Consider the following 23,246-nt stretch of genomic DNA (forward strand, 5'->3'; position numbering starts at 1 on the left):
AGTCCACAAACTGATGGATGACGTCACGGTGATTTCATCTACTTCTTCTTCACAGTCTATGATTAATGATATGTCAGTGTTGTGTTCACAAACAACTACACAGTTCAAATAACTGGACTTTATTCTGACGAGACTTTAATAATAATAAATTAAACTTATATATATATATATATATATATATATATATATTAACCTGGTGACTCTTTCTGTTGGTTTCTCCACCAGAACATCCGCGTCCGGACGGTTCAGGGGCAGCAGTATCAGTGTCAGTCCGGGGTGAAGTTCCGCGGAGATCTGGAGCAAAGATTTATTCTGGTGGACTGCCGGACGGTGTTGTATGGAACATACAGGTGAGTCCGTCCTACCTTTACCCTTTTTCACATGTACGCCTCAACAATGAAATCAAAACTAGGATTCATTCTTTAATCCACCTGTCAAACTCAACAGCTCAAATTCCCCTGATTGAATTTGAAGGGCATTTGGTGCCTCTTGTTTCCATGTTTACATCTTGCATTAACATGCGATCTGTTTCTGGATGTCCTACAACACCAGTGCATGCCGGGTGTGGATGCACGCAGAACGCATCCAATGGCATTGTGATTGGATCTCATTGGATAATCAGTTGCAGGTCTTGATCCTACCTCCGATCCTAAAAAGTGATTTTGAAATAAATGACGGCCATCCATTTCATCCTGATTCAGTTGACAAGTCCGCCGGCCCCGCCTAACTTATTAGCACATTGAGATGTGACCTCAATGCAGGTTGAATCAATATAACATCTATCAATGCTAATACTACAAGTAGGTTTATTAATAGGTGTAAACACAAAGGCTGTAGATCAGATGTCATTATCCAGATACAGATCACATGTTAAGGTGTAGAAAGCACATTATTCATTCTGTTTGACTCTTGTCATTTTAAAGTTGTTTTGTGGAACTACTGCTGGCTCTCTGATGACTGAGTCACCGTTTTCTTTTTCAGCTACACGTGGTCGTTTGAGAAGATCAACCTCAGCATGGTCCTGGTGATCACAGGTCAGCTGGTCACCTCTTACGACGAGGAATTTCGCCGACTGTACGCTCGCTCTGTAGTTCCTACAGTTCTGTCCAGGGAGAGGCCGTTGGTCCAGTACCTGAGAGACACTGTGGCCATGCAGAGCCCAAACTCCAGCCAGCTCTCCCTCCGCCAAACTCACATGAGACCCAAAGTGATGCACGGCATGAGGAGTGCTCAGGATGACAGGTTTAACAACGCCACCATGATGACCCAAGGCCTGAGCGTACAGGAGAGGCTGCATCAGTCTCACTGTTTCGACATGGGGAATCTGATGCGGGGACACAGTTATGGCGGAGAACTGCAGAAGTTGAACTCCTTGACTCGGCTGAGGATGGGGACCAAGGACCTCGGGGTCCCTGTTGATAAGACGGGACCTAACCTGAGGGGGGGCGGCGACTTGCTGCTAACAAACAGGTTGTCCCAGCAGCACCTTAAGCACCTGACTCGCTATGGAACGGACCAGAATCTGATACCGTTCAACTCTGAAACATCACTCCACAGGTGGAAGATGGACGCATACTTTAACGACGGCGACGTGCCTCTAGATGCATCATGTGATGCGATATCTCCATACGGAAGCCACACAGGCTTAAACGAGCAGCTGGTTCACAACAGGTCAAGGGACATTAAGTCCAGGATGGAGGAAATGAGACAGAAGAGGCTCAGTCTGCAGGAATACGCTAATCTCAGGCAGAGCCAAGAGTCCTTGAGGTCTGCGTATCCGACTCTGGAAAGACCCAAATATATGTCTCCATTAAGAGGGCAGGACATGAGGCAGAACGTGGCAGAATTAGAGCCAAATGCGCAGAACGGTTGCATCTTGGAAACGGCCAGCTTCAAAGACAATGAGCCAAATAAGGAAAGAGAGCAAACTCTCAGTGATGTCCACCGCTCTGCCTCTCACCACGACGTCACAACGGCTCCAGATCGAAAGACGACGCAGACATACGACTGGCACGAGCCTCTTTCCAGGACAACCTCTGCTGCTGCTGATTTAGATATGATACTAAACGATCCGTCGCTTAAGCTCGCTCATTTGCAGCCCAGCGGTCTCCAACACCCGAGAGCGATGGAGTCTTTGACCGAGCTCCCGGAAGAGAAAGAAGGTTCGCGTGTCAACAGTTCGGACTCGGCCGCATTCAAAGACGGAAATGAGGAGATTAACAAAGACGAGAAAGCTTTTCCAAAGGAGAACTCTGGGAAATCCAGATTACCTGCAGAATCACAGCGCCAGGATCCAACCAGAGGACGCCTTGGTTCTGTAGGTAAGATGGCCAACAGCTCAGGCTCAGCTGCTCCAAAAGAAGGAAAGAAATCAATATCCACTGAGGTACAAACTGTCCCAAAAAGCTTAAACACTTCTACAGGATCTCAGCATGCAGTGGAAGCTACGAGTGGTCACACGGAAAAACAGGAAAAGCAGCACGAGGAGCCGCCCCTCCAAAGGAAGAACTCCCTGAGAAAGAAAGTATATTCCATGCTTACGCCAGACGACAAGAAAGCATCCAAAAAAGAGGAGAAGTCCCTCCAGAGGAAGGCCTCACTGAGATCGCGGACTCCTTCAGGATTAACCCAACCAATCAGAGGAGACCATTCACAGGCACCTGCGGTAGAGCAAACGACCAAGAAAGGTCAGTCGCCGAGCATCTCCAGGTCGCAGAACTCTCTCAGTGGTTCAGCGGAGACTGAGAAGCACAAACCATCATTCCCGAGATCTCCTCAGCGGTCAAGCAAAAGAAAGCCGAACCCTGCAGGAGACCAGGACCGAGGCTCGAGGAGCACTCTGAACGACGAGGGAGAGACCGTCTATCACGCCAGGAGAGAGAGAGTCTACAGTCGATTTGAATATTTGCTTAGCACTGAAAGTCTGGATAAGTCAGTGAAGGTGGTAGCCTCAGAGAAAGACAGAGGCTCTCCCCTGAACAGACAGGACCCTTTGTATCAGTCACAAAGTGGCTCTGACAAACTGGGAAGGTTCATGCAGCGAGTAGGAAATCTAATAAGCAAGAACAAGTAGAGAAGAGAAGAGGGCCGCCATGCTCAGGAAGGCGTATGAATAGCACACAATGTTAAGGACCTTCTGCGTGTCATGATAACGCATTCTAGGCTTTTTGCGTGCCATTAAAGGCTGCGTTGTTACCATGAAACAGTCGCGGCTATGTTTAGGCAACAAAACCAAAAACATCACGTGAATTAAGTATAATACGGGCCCATTGTTCCGAAGGCGCATTGTTCCGAAGGCACATTGTTTCGAAGGCACATTGATCCAAAATACTAGGGCTGTCAAAGTTAATGGATAATAAAGCGTTAATGCATATTAGTTTTAACGCCACCAATTTCTTTAATCCAATAACGCAGCTTGTGATCTTTAGGTTGTAGCGGCTCCGTTTTAAAGCTAGAGTGAAGATACTGGTATCATAGTAAACTAGAGAACCTGATGAATCCATCGGGATCAACCATGTCAGACTAGCTTGTCGAGAAGGAGGCTAAAAAACACTCCAAACTTACGCTACATTTTGGTGAGGAAAACCCTATCTGAGTAGAGCCGTTGAAAAGGGACCAGCTGAGGTTGTTCAACATCTGATCAGGACGCCTCCCTTTGGAGGTTTTACGGACACGTCCAACTGGTAAGAGGCGCCGGGGTAGATCCAGAACACGCTGGAGAGATTCTAGATCTGGTCTGGTATTAATATATATTAATATATATATCGTTTAACCGTGTAACCGATAGCGTTAATCGGTTTAAATTCTTAACGGTTAAACAGTTAATTATTAAAATCCCTAGTACAGACCGACACGCCAAAAGCAAGTACGGCGTTGTGATTGCACGTGAAATGTCTTACATATTGTTGTTATCCATACGCCATTTGGTGAGACCGGGCTGCTCAGGAATGAAGGCAAAGTTATCCATGTATTGATTATTGATTTATGAGACGTAGATACTGTATGTGGTCAACACTGCTTTGATAATGTGGCTCAGATATCTCAGGAAAGATGCCATTTATCAGGTATCTGCTACTAAATCAGTGTCTATGTTACCTTGAACTGGATGTTACAGGGAAGCATGTAATAATAATAATAATAATAATAATAATAATACCGGTAAGTCCAGGTGTTTACAGATGAAGTTATGGCAGGGGGAATATGTAGCGCTTGCAGACACTGACACGTATTTGAATATCTGTCTTTCTATTGAAAGTGTTTGTTCTTTGTGAAAGTTGACCTAATGGATAAGTCTGGTGACATTATATATTTATATATATATATATATATGTTTCTATAACGAGACCAAAAACCAACAGTGAAAGTATTACTACAAGAACTGTGTGTGAATCAAGTCCATGTTAACGCCCCCCCCCCCTCCTCATGTCGTATTCACGACCTCGTCAGTGGAACGGTTCTGAAAGCTCCGACTTCACGAGTTGTGACGTGTTTGTTGACGCTGTCAGAAACGGCGGAGGTCATGGAGGTTCATGTTTCGGGGCATGATAAGTGAAATTATTGTAATTGTAGTGGTATATTGTTTTTCTTGGTAGTTTTATAACGTGTCTGAGGAAAATGTTGATATTCCAACAGCCTCATCTTTCTCCTCCGTCATTATGGCTTTATATTTAATACGTCATGTTACCCGTTAGCTAGCTTGCTAAATTGTTAGCCTCTGTGGCTTCTAGACGGCGACAGTAACGTTAATGTTGTCGTTGCTTAGCAGCGGTGTTCTCAACACTTAACCACTTGAACACCAAACACATCGTGTTCACGACTTCCCGTGTTGTAAACACAAGCTCACCAGTTTCATCTGAAGGCACCACTAGCTCCGCCCCCTCATGTCACTTCTGGTTGCAAAAACACAAGATGGCGACGGCACAAATGCTGAACCTCAGGCTTCAGTTTGGCAGTCCACAAACCAACGGGTGACATCACGGTGACTACGTCCACTTCTTATATACAGTCTAAGGAAATTACTGAGCCTTTCTGTCAAAAATGAAACTATATTTTTTCCCTGTTTTTTTAACATTTGACATCTTTAATAGGAACTAGTGACTCGGAGAGCTCTGAGAGACACGGACAGGTCGTTGGGAGGTCAGGAAGTATTGACATCATTAATAGGAACTAGTGACTCGGAGAGCTCTGAGAGACACGGACAGGTCGTTGGGAGGTCAGGAAGTATTGACATCATTAATAGGAACTAGTGACTCGGAGAGCTCTGAGAGACACGGACAGGTCGTTGGGAGGTCAGGAAGTATTGCATCTTGTTGGTTTTGGTCTTTTCATGGAACTCGTTGACCATAACAAAAACAGTATAATATCACCAACCTTATCCTTTAATGTACTTTTGCTTTGTCTAATTTGTAAAATATTGTTTTTCTATCACGGCTTGATGTTATGTTCTCATCTTGTGGTGATTTTGACTCATGGAAGATATTCATGTTTGAAGCATGTATGGCTGTAACACAGAGAAATCCAACAAAGAATTAAAACATGCAATACAACCACGTTGACTCACAAAGTAATGTGACTCCTGATTAATGACTTCACGTCACTGTGAACAGGATTCATTGGATCTACTTTCTACTGAAGAAATAGTTCCTTTGAGAAGTGACCAGTCTGTTGACGGAGGAACGAGGACGTTGCTTCTGCTGTTGAATATTTAAATGTATTTCTTTCAGGTCGCAGCGCTAGCATTCATCTCCATTCTACTGGTGCAGCAGCAGAAGCTTCAGACTCACATCTGGGCACATAAACTAAAAAGAAATGTGTTTTTTTTAAGTAAAAGTTTATTCTTGACCTTGGAAACAGCAGTTTAGGAAACAATCACACCTCAAAGTCTATTTAGTCGCTGCTGTGGAGCTTTCAATCAAATCACATGACATTAAAATAAATTTAAAAAGTTCTGAGGACTTTAAAGACTTCACTATGGAGGACAAAACCTGCCTAAATACAAAATAAATACAGAAAAGAATATAGAAATAAATAGGTTTGGGGAAATAATGCATAAAAATAAATAAATAAATACATAGATATATTTAATAATGAATAAAGACATTACAAATACATTTTAAAAGAATAAAAAAAAAAAAGTTAATAATAACAAATAAATAAAAGGCCAAATTAAATACAGCAGATAAATAGGGTAATTAATACAAAGGTAAATAAATAAAGAAGCAAATTAAAACAGAAATATCAATTTAGGTCACACTTTGTCAATTAATTAATGCCTACATTTATATTTAATATTATTTTGTTACATTTAAAGCTTCAGTTGACAGATTTGTTTTAGGCATCAATGGGCAAAACATTTCATAATAACCTTAAAATAAATAAATAAATAATAACTAAAAAAATTAATAAATAAATATTAAATGAATTAATCAATAATATATATTTTTTATTCATTACCAAATTTACTGATTTATTGATTTATTGATTTATTTATTGATTGCTTGATTGATTGATTGATTGATTGATTGATTTGTATGCATTATTTTCCCTATCTATTTCCCCAAACTAATTTATTTCTGTATTCTTTTATTTATTTATTTTTGATATTGGCAGGTTTTGTCCTCCATAGAGAAGTCCTTTAAGTCCTCAGAATTTATTTTTTAATTTTAACGTCATGTGATTTTGATAGAAAGCTCCAGAGCAGCGACTCAATAGACTTTGAGATGTGATTGTTTTGTGAACTGATGTTTCCGAGGTCAGTATATAGAGACACAACAACAACAAAACTGCTTTGCACATTGAGGCTGTACTTATACCTTTATTTTGAAATGACTGAAAAATATCTACAATCTGTATAATAATAATAATAATAATAATGATAATAATATTATTATTATTAATAATAATAATAATAATAATAATAATATTAATATTATTAATAATATTAATTATAATAATAATAATAATAATAATAATAATAATAATATTAATGATAATAATAAAGTATCAACATAATATATAAAATAAAAAGCTGTCCATGCTGTTTTCATGCTTTTATTAGTGTGTTTCTAGATGAAATACTCGAGGCACTTGTTCCTCTCATCATCCAGTTCTTGGGTCTCAATCTCAAACTTTTTCATGGCGATGAAATACTGAATAAACGGCTCTCCGAGGGTGCTGCGGATGACGTGGTCCTCCCCCAACGCCTCCAGAGCGTCGTCCATCTTCACGGGAACGGCAAAGTCCTTCTGCTGGCAGGGCGCTTTGTTCAGACCGGCGTCGATGTTCAGGTTTCTCCTGATGCCGTCCAGTCCCGCGGCCACAGTAGCGGCCAGCACGATGTAAGGGTTGGCCATGGCTGAGCCCAGCTTGTTGTCGATGTGCGTCTCCCTCCCGCCGTGACACTTGATGTTAAAGGAGCTGCTGTTATCGTTGCAGCCGCAGGTGGCGTAGAGCATCCGTTTGGGGTCTTTGATGGTCTTGGCGATGTGGCTTCGGCAGCTCAGGCCGGGCGACATCAGGCAGCTCAGGGCGGCGGAGTGGGCGAGGAGCCCGGCCAGCCATTTCCTGCCGATCTCAGACAGCTCGCCCGTCTTCTCCCCGCTAAGGAAGAGGCTACGACGCCCGTTAGCATCCCACAAGCTGTGAGAGAGCACCCCGGCGTTATACAGGCCGTCGTCGGTGAAGAAGCTGGCGATGTAGCTGTGTTTACGAGCCATCTCTTTGATGCCGGTGCGGAAGGTGAAGGCGGTATCTGCGGCCGCGATCCCAAACTCTGGCCTCAGGTTGATCTCCATCTGGCCGGGGCCGATCGCGGACGCGATGCTGTCTATGTCTGCGCCCATGCAGTACATGCTGTCCACCAGCTGCTGGAAGAAAGGCAGGTCGTGGTTGCCGAGCAGCGTGGTGGCCGGGAACAGGAGCGTCTTTGGTCCGATGCGGTCCGGCGCTCCGAGGACGCAGCATTCGTAAGTGAAGGACGAGTGCAGGGAGAATCCCAGGCTTTGGAGCTGGCCGAGGAGCTGCTTGGCGATGAGGCGAGGTGAAGTGCGGAGGGGGCTTCCTGTCACCGTGCAGGGGTCGCAGATGACCCGGGCCGTCTGCTCGGCCCAGGGTAAGACCCTGAAGGTCGAAAGGTCAGGGATCAGGAGGACATCACTGCTGAAGTTGGCGGCGCTGGCGTTGTCCACTTCGTTGCTCTTAGGGCTCAGGGTCAGCTCCAAGTAGCTTCTCGGCATCGGTACCCCGTAAACCGCTTTCTCCTGAGGATGACACGTTTACATTCAAACATCTTTCTACTCAATCACTTCCTTTCTGAGATGAGAAGATCAATACCACTCTGATGTTGGTGCGTTAAGTATGGAGGTATAACTGACAGGTGATTAGCTTAGCTAAGCATAAAGACTGAAACAAGGTTGGCTCTACCAATACCTCTAAAGCTCATATATCATCTTTGTTTAATTTATACACAACAACAGTAATGTTAAAATGACTGTTTGTGGTTTCAGAGGGAGTTAGGTGGTGAAACAGTACCAGCATAAAACTCCCCGGGAAACCAGACCTTCTAGATAGATGGATGGATGGATGGATGGATGGATGGACGGATGGATAGATAGATAGATAGATGGATAGATGGATAAGAGGTGAGGTGATTACGTGGAAGAAGCGGACAGGCACTGTCTTGGACCTGGACACCCCGTGGAGGTCGGTGGCCTCAAAGCGGACGAAGTTGATGTTTTCTCTGGCGATCTGCTGCTTGATCTGCTCCATGGCTGCAATGAACCTCTGATTCCCAAAGACCTCGACCGTCTCCTTTCCGTTATCTGTGGAAAAGAGTTTCAGATGTCTAAAAAAACATTTGACAATCATTGGAAAGTTTAATCTGAAATTCAAAGTATCCCGTTTTTGGAGAAAAAAGACATGAATCCATGTTTTTCCCAGCGGGCTTCCTCCAGGTCTGAGAAGAGAAGCCGACGCTGAAGAGCCTGAAACCTGCATCCTGTCTACCAGCCAGCAGGGGGCGACTCCTCTGGTTCTATAGAAGTCAATGATGAAGAGCCTGAAACCTGCATCCTGTCTACCAGCCAGCAGGGGGCGACTCCTCTGGTTCTATAGAAGTCTGATAGAAAATGAGATTCTACTTCTCTCTTGATTTATGACCTCAGTAAACATTGTAAACATGAGTTTATGTTTCAAGTCTTCTTCAATACAGCATGATGTTCATTTAGGGACAAAAACCAAGACGGAGACGGACACCAACCAAGATGGAGATGGACACCAACCAAGATGGAGATGGACACCAACCAAGATGGAGACGGACAACAACCAAGATGGAGACGACTAAAAACCAAGATGGAGACGATTAAAAACCAAGATGGAGACGATTAAAAACCAAGATGGAGACAGACAACAACCAAGATGGAGACGACCAAAAACCAAGATGGAGACGACCGAAAACCAAGATGGAGACGATGAAAAACCAAGATGGAGACGGAAAACAACCAAGATGGAGACGACCAAAAACCAAGATGGAGATGGACACCAACCAAGATGGAGACGACCAAAAACCAAGATGTAGACGACCAAAAACCAAGATGGAGACGGACAACAACCAAGATGGAGAAGACTAAAAACCAAGATGGAGACGATTAAAAACCAAGATGGAGACGACTAAAAACCAAGATGGAGACGACCAAAAACCAAGATGGAGACGACCAAAAACCAAGATGGAGATGGACACCAACCAAGATGGAGACGACCAAAAACCAAGATGGAGACGACTAAAAACCAAGATGGAGATGGACACCAACCAAGATGGAGACGACTAAAAACCAAGATGGAGACGACCAAAAACCAAGATGGAGACGACCAAAAACCAAGATGGAGACGATTAAAAACCAAGATGGAGACGACTAAAAACCAAGATGGAGACGACTATAAACCAAGATGGAGACGACCAAAATCCAAGATGGAGACGACTAAAAACCAAGATGGAGATGGACACCAACCAAGATGGAGACGACCAAAAACCAAGATGGAGATGGACACCAACCAAGATGGAGACGGACACCAACCAAGATGGAGACGACCAAAAACCAAGATGGAGATGACCAAAAACCAAGATGGAGACGATTAAAAACCAAGATGGAGATGACCAAAAACCAAGGTGGAGACGGAAAACAACCAAGATGGAGACGACCAAAAACCAAGATGGAGACGACCAAAAAACAAGATGGAGATGGACACCAACCAAGATGGAGACGACCAAAAACCAAGATGGAGATGACCAAAAACCAAGATGGAGACGATTAAAAACCAAGATGGAGATGACCAAAAACCAAGATTGAGACGGAAAACAACCAAGATGGAGACGACCAAAAACCAAGATGGAGATGGACACCAACCAAGATGGAGACGACCAAAAACCAAGATGTAGACGACCAAAAACCAAGATGGAGACGGATAACAACCAAGATGGAGACGACTAAAAACCAAGATGGAGACGATTAAAAACCAAGATGGAGACGACTAAAAACCAAGATGGAGACGACCAAAAACCAAGATGGAGACGACCAAAAACCAAGATGGAGATGGACACCAACCAAGATGGAGACGACCAAAAACCAAGATGGAGACGACTAAAAACCAAGATGGAGACGATTAAAAACCAAGATGGAGACGACCAAAAACCAAGATTGAGACGGAAAACAACCAAGATGGAGACGACCAAAAACCAAGATGGAGACGACCAAAAACCAAGATGGAGACGGACAACAACCAAGATGGAGACGACTAAAAACCAAGATGGAGACGACCAAAAACCAAGATGGAGATGGACACCAACCAAGATGGAGACGACCAAAAACCAAGATGGAGACGACCAAAAACCAAGATGGAGATGGACACCAACCAAGATGGAGACGACCAAAAACCAAGATGGAGACGACCAAAAACCAAGATGGAGACGATTAAAAACCAAGATGGAGACGACCAAAAACCAAGATGGAGACGGAAAACAACCAAGATGGAGACGACCAAAAACCAAGATGGAGACGACCAAAAACCAAGATGGAGACGGACAACAACCAAGATGGAGACGACTAAAAACCAAGATGGAGACGACCAAAAACCAAGATGGAGATGGACACCAACCAAGATGGAGACGACCAAAAACCAAGATGGAGACGACCAAAAACCAAGATGGAGACGACCAAAAACCAAGATGGAGACGACCAAAAACCAAGATGGAGACGACCAAAAACCAAGATGGAGATGACCAAAAACCAAGATGGAGACGGACACCAACCAAGATGGAGACGGACACCAACCAAGATGGAGACGACCAAAAACCAAGATGGAGACGACCAAAAACCAAGATGGAGATGGACACCAACCAAGATGGAGACGGACACCAACCAAGATGGAGACGACCAAAAACCAAGATGGAGACGACCAAAAACCAAGATGGAGACGACTAAAAACCAAGATGGAGACGGTCAAAAACCAAGATGGAGACGACCAAAAACCAAGATGGAGACGACCAAAAACCAAGATGGAGACGACTAAAAACCAAGATGGAGATGACCAAAAACCAAGATGGAGACGACCAAAAACCATGATGGAGACGACCAAAAACCAAGATGGAGATGACCAAAAACCAAGATGAAGATGGACACCAACCAAGATGGAGACGACCAAAAACCAAGATGGAGACGATTAAAAACCAAGATGGAGACGACCAAAAACCAAGATGGAGACGGACACCAACCAAGATGGAGACGACCAAAAACCAAGATGGAGACGACCAAAAACCAAGATGGAGACAACTAAAAACCAAGATGGAGACGGACAACAACCAAGAAGGAGACGACATAACACCAAGATGGAGACGACTAAAAACCAAGATGGAGACAGAAAACAACCAAGAAGGAGACGACATAACACCAAGATGGAGACGACTAAAAACCAAGATGGAGACAGAAAACAACCAAGAAGGAGACGACCAAACACCAAGATGGAGACGACCAAAAACCAAGATGGAGACGACCAAAAACCAAGATGGAGACGACCAAAAACCAAGATGGAGACGACCAAAAACCAAGATGGAGACGGAAAACAACCATGATGGAGACGATTAAAAACCAAGATGGAGACGACCAAAAACCAAGATGGAGACGGACACCAACCAAGATGGAGACGACCAAAAACCAAGATGGAGACGACCAAAAACCAAGATGGAGACAACTAAAAACCAAGATGGAGACGGACAACAACCAAGAAGGAGACGACCAAACACCAAGATGGAGATGACTAAAAACCAAGATGGAGACGGAAAACAACCAAGAAGGAGACGACCAAACACCAAGATGGAGACGACCAAAAACCAAGATGGAGACGACCAAAAACCAAGATGGAGACGACCAAAAACCAAGATGGAGACGACCAAAAACCAAGATGGAGACGGAAAACAACCAAGATGGAGACGACCAAAGACCAAGATGGAGACGACTAAAAACCAAGATGGAGACGGAAAACAACCAAGATGGAGACGATTAAAAACCAAGATGGAGATGACCAAAAACCAAGATGGAGACGGAAAACAACCAAGATGGAGACGACCAAACACCAAGATGGAGACGACCAAAAACCAAGATGGAGACGGACAACAACCAAGAAGGAGACGACCAAAAAACCAAGATGGAGACGACTAAAAACCAAGATGGAGATGGACACCAACCAAGATGGAGACGACCAAAAACCAAGATGGAGATGACCAAAAACCAAGATGGAGACGATTAAAAACCAAGATGGAGATGACCAAAAACCAAGATGGAGACGGAAAACAACCAAGATGGAGACGACCAAAAATCAAGATGGAGATGGACACCAACCAAGATGGAGACGACCAAAAACCAAGATGTAGACAACCAAAAACCAAGATGGAGACGGACAACAACCAAGATGGAGACGACTAAAAACCAAGATGGAGACGATTAAAAACCAAGATGGAGACGACTAAAAACCAAGATGGAGACGACCAAAAACCAAGATGGAGACGACCAAAAACCAAGATGGAGATGGACACCAACCAAGATGGAGACGACCAAAAACCAAGATGGAGACGACTAAAAACCAAGATGGAGACGATTAAAAACCAAGATGGAGACGGAAAACAACCAAGATGGAGACGACCAAAAACCAAGATGGAGACGACCAAAAACCAAGATGGAGACGGACAACAACCAAGATGGAGACGACTAAAAACCAAGATGGAGACGACCAAAAACCAAGATGGAGATGGACACCAACCAAGATGGAGACGACCAAAAACCAAGATGGAGACGACCAAAAACCAAGATGGAGATGGACACCAACCAAGATGGAGACGACCAAAAACCAAGATGGAGACGACCAAAAACCAAGATGGAGACGATTAAAAACCAAGATGGAGACGACCAAAAACCAAGATGGAGACGGAAAACAACCAAGATGGAGACGACCAAAAACCAAGATGGAGACGACCAAAAACCAAGATGGAGACGGACAACAACCAAGATGGAGACGACTAAAAACCAAGATGGAGACGATCAAAAACCAAGATGGAGATGACCAAAAACCAAGATGGAGACGGAAAACAACCAAGATGGAGACGACCAAAAACCAAGATGGAGATGGACACCAACCAAGATGGAGACGACCAAAAACCAAGATGTAGACGACCAAAAACCAAGATGGAGACGGACAACAACCAAGATGGAGACGACTAAAAACCAAGATGGAGACGATTAAAAACCAAGATGGAGACGACTAAAAACCAAGATGGAGACGGAAAACAACCAAGATGGAGACGACCAAAAACCAAGATGGAGACGACCAAAAACCAAGATGGAGACGGACAACAACCAAGATGGAGACAACTAAAAACCAAGATGGAGACGGAAAACAACCAAGATGGAGACGACCAAAAACCAAGATGGAGACGGACAACAACCAAGATGGAGACGACTAAAAACCAAGATGGAGACGGAAAACAACCAAGATGGAGACGACCAAAAACCAAGATGGAGACGACCAAAAACCAAGATGGAGACGGACAACAACCAAGATGGAGACGACTAAAAACCAAGATGGAGACGGAAAACAACCAAGATGGAGACGACCAAAAACCAAGATGGAGACGACCAAAAACCAAGATGGAGACGGACAACAACCAAGATGGAGACGACTAAAAACCAAGATGGAGACGACTAAAGACCAAGATGGAGATGACCAAAAACCAAGATGGAGACGATTAAAAACCAAGATGGAGACGACCAAAAACCAAGATGGAGACGGAAAACAACCAAGATGGAGACGACCAAAAACCAAGATGGAGATGGACACCAACCAAGATGGAGACGACCAAAAACCAAGATGTAGACGACCAAAAACCAAGATGGAGACGGACAACAACCAAGATGGAGAAGACTAAAAACCAAGATGGAGACGATTAAAAACCAAGATGGAGACGACTAAAAACCAAGATGGAGACGACCAAAAACCAAGATGGAGACGACCAAAAACCAAGATGGAGATGGACACCAACCAAGATGGAGACGACCAAAAACCAAGATGGAGACGACTAAAAACCAAGATGGAGATGGACACCAACCAAGATGGAGACGACTAAAAACCAAGATGGAGACGACCAAAAACCAAGATGGAGACGACCAAAAACCAAGATGGAGACGATTAAAAACCAAGATGGAGACGACTAAAAAACAAGATGGAGACGACTATAAACCAAGATGGAGACGACCAAAAACCAAGATGGAGACGATTAAAAACCAAGATGGAGACGACTAAAAACCAAGATGGAGACGACTATAAACCAAGATGGAGACGACCAAAATCCAAGATGGAGACGACCAAAAAACAAGATGGAGATGGACACCAACCAAGATGGAGACGGACACCAACCAAGATGGAGACGACCAAAAACCAAGATGGAGATGACCAAAAACCAAGATGGAGACGATTAAAAACCAAGATGGAGATGACCAAAAACCAAGGTGGAGACGGAAAACAACCAAGATGGAGACGACCAAAAACCAAGATGGAGACGACCAAAAACCAAGTTGGAGATGGACACCAACCAAGATGGAGACGACCAAAAACCAAGATGGAGATGACCAAAAACCAAGATGGAGACGATTAAAAACCAAGATGGAGATGACCAAAAACCAAGATTGAGACGGAAAACAACCAAGATGGAGACGACCAAAAACCAAGATGGAGATGGACACCAACCAAGATGGAGACGACCAAAAACCAAGATGTAGACGACCAAAAACCAAGATGGAGACGGACAACAACCAAGATGGAGACGACTAAAAACCAAGATGGAGACGATTAAAAACCAAGATGGAGACGACTAAAAACCAAGATGGAGACGACCAAAAACCAAGATGGAGACGACCAAAAACCAAGATGGAGATGGACACCAACCAAGATGGAGACGACCAAAAACCAAGATGGAGACGACTAAAAACCAAGATGGAGACGATTAAAAACCAAGATGGAGACGACCAAAAACCAAAATGGAGACGGAAAACAACCAAGATGGAGACGACCAAAAACCAAGATGGAGACGACCAAAAACCAAGATGGAGACGGACAACAACCAAGATGGAGACGACTAAAAACCAAGATTGAGACGACCAAAAACCAAGATGGAGATGGACACCAACCAAGATGGAGACGACCAAAAACCAAGATGGAGACGACCAAAAACCAAGATGGAGATGGACACCAACCAAGATGGAGACGACCAAAAACCAAGATGGAGACGACCAAAAACCAAGATGGAGACGATTAAAAACCAAGATGGTGACGACCAAAAACCAAGATGGAGACGGAAAACAACCAAGATGGAGACGACCAAAAACCAAGATGGAGACGACCAAAAACCAAGATGGAGACGGACAACAACCAAGATGGAGACGACTAAAAACCAAGATGGAGACGACCAAAAACCAAGATGGAGATGGACACCAACCAAGATGGAGACGACCAAAAACCAAGATGGAGACGACCAAAAACCAAGATGGAGACGACCAAAAACCAAGATGGAGACGACCAAAAACCAAGATGGAGATGACCAAAAACCAAGATGGAGACGGACACCAACCAAGATGGAGACGGACACCAACCAAGATGGAGACGACCAAAAACCAAGATGGAGACGACCAAAAACCAAGATGGAGATGGACACCAACCAAGATGGAGACGGACACCAACCAAGATGGAGACGACCAAAAACCAAGATGGAGACGACCAAAAACCAAGATGGAGACGACTAAAAACCAAGATGGAGACGGTCAAAAACCAAGATGGAGACGACCAAAAACCAAGATGGAGACGACCAAAAACCAAGATGGAGACGACTAAAAACCAAGATGGAGATGACCAAAAACCAAGATGGAGACGACCAAAAACCATGATGGAGACGACCAAAAACCAAGATGGAGATGACCAAAAACCAAGATGAAGATGGACACCAACCAAGATGGAGACGACCAAAAACCAAGATGGAGACGATTAAAAACCAAGATGGAGACGACCAAAAACCAAGATGGAGACGGACACCAACCAAGATGGAGACGACCAAAAACCAAGATGGAGACGACCAAAAACCAAGATGGAGACAACTAAAAACCAAGATGGAGACGGACAACAACCAAGAAGGAGACGACATAACACCAAGATGGAGACGACTAAAAACCAAGATGGAGACGGAAAACAACCAAGAAGGAGACGACCAAACACCAAGATGGAGACGACCAAAAACCAAGATGGAGACGACCAAAAACCAAGATGGAGACGACCAAAAACCAAGATGGAGACGACCAAAAACCAAGATGGAGACGGAAAACAACCAAGATGGAGACGACCAAAGACCAAGATGGAGACGACTAAAAACCAAGATGGAGACGGAAAACAACCAAGATGGAGACGATTAAAAACCAAGATGGAGATGACCAAAAACCAAGATGGAGACGGAAAACAACCAAGATGGAGACGACCAAACACCAAGATGGAGACGACCAAAAACCAAGATGGAGACGGACAACAACCAAGAAGGAGACGACCAAAAAACCAAGATGGAGACGACTAAAAACCAAGATGGAGATGGACACCAACCAAGATGGAGACGACCAAAAACCAAGATGGAGATGACCAAAAACCAAGATGGAGACGATTAAAAACCAAGATGGAGATGACCAAAAACCAAGATGGAGACGGAAAACAACCAAGATGGAGACGACCAAAAATCAAGATGGAGATGGACACCAACCAAGATGGAGACGACCAAAAACCAAGATGTAGACAACCAAAAACCAAGATGGAGACGGACAACAACCAAGATGGAGACGACTAAAAACCAAGATGGAGACGATTAAAAACCAAGATGGAGACGACTAAAAACCAAGATGGAGACGACCAAAAACCAAGATGGAGACGACCAAAAACCAAGATGGAGATGGACACCAACCAAGATGGAGACGACCAAAAACCAAGATGGAGACGACTAAAAACCAAGATGGAGACGATTAAAAACCAAGATGGAGACGGAAAACAACCAAGATGGAGACGACCAAAAACCAAGATGGAGACGACCAAAAACCAAGATGGAGACGGACAACAACCAAGATGGAGACGACTAAAAACCAAGATGGAGACGACCAAAAACCAAGATGGAGATGGACACCAACCAAGATGGAGACGACCAAAAACCAAGATGGAGACGACCAAAAACCAAGATGGAGATGGACACCAACCAAGATGGAGACGACCAAAAACCAAGATGGAGACGACCAAAAACCAAGATGGAGACGATTAAAAACCAAGATGGAGACGACCAAAAACCAAGATGGAGACGGAAAACAACCAAGATGGAGACGACCAAAAACCAAGATGGAGACGACCAAAAACCAAGATGGAGACGGACAACAACCAAGATGGAGACGACTAAAAACCAAGATGGAGACGATCAAAAACCAAGATGGAGATGACCAAAAACCAAGATGGAGACGGAAAACAACCAAGATGGAGACGACCAAAAACCAAGATGGAGATGGACACCAACCAAGATGGAGACGACCAAAAACCAAGATGTAGACGACCAAAAACCAAGATGGAGACGGACAACAACCAAGATGGAGACGACTAAAAACCAAGATGAAGACGATTAAAAACCAAGATGGAGACGACTAAAAACCAAGATGGAGACGGAAAACAACCAAGATGGAGACGACCAAAAACCAAGATGGAGACGACCAAAAACCAAGATGGAGACGGACAACAACCAAGATGGAGACAACTAAAAACCAAGATGGAGACGGAAAACAACCAAGATGGAGACGACCAAAAACCAAGATGGAGACGGACAACAACCAAGATGGAGACGACTAAAAACCAAGATGGAGACGGAAAACAACCAAGATGGAGACGACCAAAAACCAAGATGGAGACGACCAAAAACCAAGATGGAGACGGACAACAACCAAGATGGAGACGACTAAAAACCAAGATGGAGACGGAAAACAACCAAGATGGAGACGACCAAAAACCAAGATGGAGACGACCAAAAACCAAGATGGAGACGGACAACAACCAAGATGGAGACGACTAAAAACCAAGATGGAGACGACTAAAGACCAAGATGGAGATGACCAAAAACCAAGATGGAGACGATTAAAAACCAAGATGGAGACGACCAAAAACCAAGATGGAGACGGAAAACAACCAAGATGGAGACGACCAAAAACCAAGATAGAGATGGACACCAACCAAGATGGAGACGACCAAAAACCAAGATGGAAACGATTAAAAACCAAGATGGAGACGACCAAAAACCAAGATGGAGACGGACACCAACCAAGATGGAGACGACCAAAAACCAAGATGGAGACGACCAAAAACCAAGATGGAGACAACTAAAAACCAAGATGGAGACGGACAACAACCAAGAAGGAGACGACCAAACACCAAGATGGAGACGACTAAAAACCAAGATGGAGACGGAAAACAACCAAGGAGACGACCAAACACCAAGATGGAGACGACCAAAAACCAAGATGGAGACGACCAAAAACCAAGATGGAGACGACCAAAAACCAAGATGGAGACGGAAAACAACCAAGATGGAGACGACCAAAGACCAAGATGGAGACGACTAAAAACCAAAGATGGAGATGACCAAAAACCAAGATGGAGACGGAAAACAACCAAGATGGAGACGACCAAACACCAAGATGGAGACGACCAAAAACCAAGATGGAGACGGACAACAACCAAGAAGGAGACGACCAAAAACCAAGATGGAGACGACTAAAAACCAAGATGGAGATGGACACCAACCAAGATGGAGACGACTAAAAACCAAGATGGAGACGACCAAAAACCAAGATGGAGACGACCAAAAACCAAGATGGAGACGATTAAAAACCAAGATGGAGACGACTAAAAACCAAGATGGAGACGGAAAACAACCAAGATGGAGACGACCAAAAACCAAGATGGAGACGACCAAAAACCAAGATGGAGACGGACAACAACCAAGATGGAGACAACTAAAAACCAAGATGGAGACGGAAAACAACCAAGATGGAGACGACCAAAAACCAAGATGGAGACGGACAACAACCAAGATGGAGACGACTAAAAACCAAGATGGAGACGGAAAACAACCAAGATGGAGACGACCAAAAACCAAGATGGAGACGACCAAAAACCAAGATGGAGACGGACAACAACCAAGATGGAGACGACTAAAAACCAAGATGGAGACGGAAAACAACCAAGATGGAGACGACCAAAAACCAAGATGGAGACGACCAAAAACCAAGATGGAGACGGACAACAACCAAGATGGAGACGACTAAAAACCAAGATGGAGACGACTAAAGACCAAGATGGAGATGACCAAAAACCAAGATGGAGACGATTAAAAACCAAGATGGAGACGACCAAAAACCAAGATGGAGACGGAAAACAACCAAGATGGAGACGACCAAAAACCAAGATAGAGATGGACACCAACCAAGATGGAGACGACCAAAAACCAAGATGGAAACGATTAAAAACCAAGATGGAGACGACCAAAAACCAAGATGGAGACGGACACCAACCAAGATGGAGACGACCAAAAACCAAGATGGAGACGACCAAAAACCAAGATGGAGACAACTAAAAACCAAGATGGAGACGGACAACAACCAAGAAGGAGACGACCAAACACCAAGATGGAGACGACTAAAAACCAAGATGGAGACGGAAAACAACCAAGGAGACGACCAAACACCAAGATGGAGACGACCAAAAACCAAGATGGAGACGACCAAAAACCAAGATGGAGACGACCAAAAACCAAGATGGAGACGGAAAACAACCAAGATGGAGACGACCAAAGACCAAGATGGAGACGACTAAAAACCAAAGATGGAGATGACCAAAAACCAAGATGGAGACGGAAAACAACCAAGATGGAGACGACCAAACACCAAGATGGAGACGACCAAAAACCAAGATGGAGACGGACAACAACCAAGAAGGAGACGACCAAAAACCAAGATGGAGACGACTAAAAACCAAGATGGAGATGGACACCAACCAAGATGGAGACGACTAAAAACCAAGATGGAGACGACCAAAAACCAAGATGGAGACGACCAAAAACCAAGATGGAGACGATTAAAAACCAAGATGGAGACGACTAAAAACCAAGATGGAGACGACTAAAAACCAAGATGGAGACGACTAAAAACCAAGATGGAGACGACCAAAAACCAAGATGGAGACGACTAAAAACCGAGATGGAGACGGACAACAACCAAGATGGAGACGACTAAAAACCAAGATGGAGACGACCAAAAACCGAGATGGAGACGATTAAAAACGAAGATGGAGACGACTAAAAACCGAGATGGAGACGGACAACAACCAAGATGGAGACGACTAAAAACCAAGATGGAGATGGACACCAACCAAGATGGAGACGACTAAAAACCAAGATGGAGACGACCAAAAACCAAGATGGAGACGACCAAAAACCAAGATGGAGACGACTAAAAACCAAGATGGAGACGGAAAACAACCAAGATGGAGACGATTAAAAACCAAGATGGAGATGACCAAAAACCAAGATGGAGACGGAAAACAACCAAGATGGAGACGACCAAACACCAAGATGGAGACGACCAAAAACCAAGATGGAGACGGACAACAACCAAGAAGGAGACGACCAAAAACCAAGATGGAGACGACTAAAAACCAAGATGGAGATGGACACCAACCAAGATGGAGACGACTAAAAACCAAGATGGAGACGACCAAAAACCAAGATGGAGACGACCAAAAACCAAGATGGAGACGATTAAAAACCAAGATGGAGACGACTAAAAACCAAGATGGAGACGACTAAAAACCAAGATGGAGACGACTAAAAACCAAGATGGAGACGACCAAAAACCAAGATGGAGACGACTAAAAACCGAGATGGAGACGGACAACAACCAAGATGGAGACGACTAAAAACCAAGATGGAGACGACCAAAAACCGAGATGGAGACGATTAAAAACGAAGATGGAGACGACTAAAAACCGAGATGGAGACGGACAACAACCAAGATGGAGACGACTAAAAACCAAGATGGAGATGGACACCAACCAAGATGGAGACGACTAAAAACCAAGATGGAGACGACCAAAAACCAAGATGGAGACGACCAAAAACCAAGATGGAGACGATTAAAAACCAAGATGGAGACGACTAAAAACCAAGATGGAGACGACTAAAAACCAAGATGGAGACGACCAAAAACCAAGATGGAGACGACTAAAAACCAAGATGGAGATGGACACCAACCAAGATGGAGACGACCAAAAACCAAGATGGAGATGGACACCAACCAAGATGGAGACGGACACCAACCAAGATGGAGACGACCAAAAACCAAGATGGAGATGACCAAAAACCAAGATGGAGATGGACACCAACCAAGATGGAGACGACCAAAAACCAAGATGGAGATGACCAAAAACCAAGATGGAGACGATTAAAAACCAAGATGGAGATGACCAAAAACCAAGATGGAGACGGAAAACAACCAAGATGGAGACGACCAAAAACCAAGATGGAGACGACCAAAAACCAAGATGGAGATTGACACCAACCAAGATGGAGACGACCAAAAACCAAGATGGAGATGACCAAAAACCAAGATGGAGACGATTAAAAACCAAGATGGAGATGACCAAAAACCAAGATGGAGACGGAAAACAACCAAGATGGAGACGACCAAAAACCAAGATGGAGATGGACACCAACCAAGATGGAGACGACCAAAAACCAAGATGTAGACGACCAAAAACCAAGATGGAGACGGACAACAACCAAGATGGAGACGACTAAAAACCAAGATGGAGATGACCAAAAACCAAGATGGAGACGACCAAAAACCAAGATGGAGATGGACACCAACCAAGATGGAGACGACCAAAAACCAAGATGGAGACGACTAAAAACCAAGATGGAGACGACCAAAAACCAAGATGGAGATGGACACCAACCAAGATGGAGACGACCAAAAACCAAGATGGAGACGACCAAAAACCAAGATGGAGACGATTAAAAACCAAGATGGAGACGACCAAAAACCAAGATTGAGACGGAAAACAACCAAGATGGAGACGACCAAAAACCAAGATGGAGACGACCAAATACCAAGATGGAGACGGACAACAACCAAGATGGAGACGACTAAAAACCAAGATGGAGACGGAAAACAACCAAGATGGAGACGACCAAAAACCAAGATGGAGACGACCAAAAACCAAGATGGAGACGGACAACAACCAAGAAGGAGACGACTAAAAACCAAGATGGAGACGGAAAACAACCAAGATGGAGACGACCAAAAACCAAGATGGAGACGGACAACAACCAAGATGGAGACGACTAAAAACCAAGATGGAGACGACTAAAGACCAAGATGGAGATGACCAAAAACCAAGATGGAGACGATTAAAAACCAAGATGGAGACGACCAAAAACCAAGATGGAGACGGAAAACAACCAAGATGGAGACGACCAAAAACCAAGATGGAGATGGACACCAACCAAGATGGAGACGACCAAAAACCAAGATGGAGACGATTAAAAACCAAGATGGAGACGACCAAAAACCAAGATGGAGACGGACACCAAC

General features: G+C 44.2%; 2 protein-coding genes across 6 annotated transcripts in view; one reads left to right on the top strand and one right to left on the bottom strand.

Annotated features, from left to right (window-relative positions):
• Positions 1–224: 224 nt before the first annotated feature.
• On the top strand, positions 225–5,546 carry LOC141765200 (uncharacterized). The gene is made up of 2 exons (XM_074631246.1): positions 225–350; positions 982–5,546. Exon 2 carries the CDS (start codon positions 1,016–1,018, stop codon positions 3,071–3,073), a length of 2,058 nt encoding a protein of 685 aa, XP_074487347.1. The 5' UTR covers positions 225–350; positions 982–1,015; the 3' UTR covers positions 3,074–5,546.
• Positions 5,547–6,788: 1,242 nt separating this feature from the next.
• Positions 6,789–23,246, bottom strand: part of lgsn (lengsin, lens protein with glutamine synthetase domain) — a 43,598-nt gene continuing 27,140 nt past the window's right edge. For 2 of the 5 annotated variants that reach the window (XM_074631237.1, XM_074631238.1), the window contains exons 3-4: positions 8,653–8,819; positions 6,790–8,258 (exon numbers count right to left, since the gene is read on the bottom strand). In XM_074631237.1, coding sequence (XP_074487338.1) covers positions 7,065–8,258; positions 8,653–8,819 — 1,361 coding nt within the window. In that variant the 3' untranslated portion in view covers positions 6,790–7,064. Of the gene's footprint in view, positions 8,259–8,652; positions 8,820–23,246 lie in introns of all 5 variants that reach the window. The other 3 variants (XM_074631240.1, XM_074631239.1, XM_074631241.1) reach the window with 2 other exon arrangements.

The sequence above is a fragment of the Sebastes fasciatus genome, chromosome 3, assembly GCF_043250625.1.
Source record: "Sebastes fasciatus isolate fSebFas1 chromosome 3, fSebFas1.pri, whole genome shotgun sequence".
NCBI lineage: Eukaryota > Metazoa > Chordata > Actinopteri > Perciformes > Sebastidae > Sebastes > Sebastes fasciatus.

What these genes read in the sequence shown, in the direction of transcription:
- LOC141765200 (XM_074631246.1), top strand. Translation starts at nt 1,016, where the DNA reads ATGGTCCTGGTGATCACAGGTCAGCTGGTCACCTCTTACGACGAGGAA.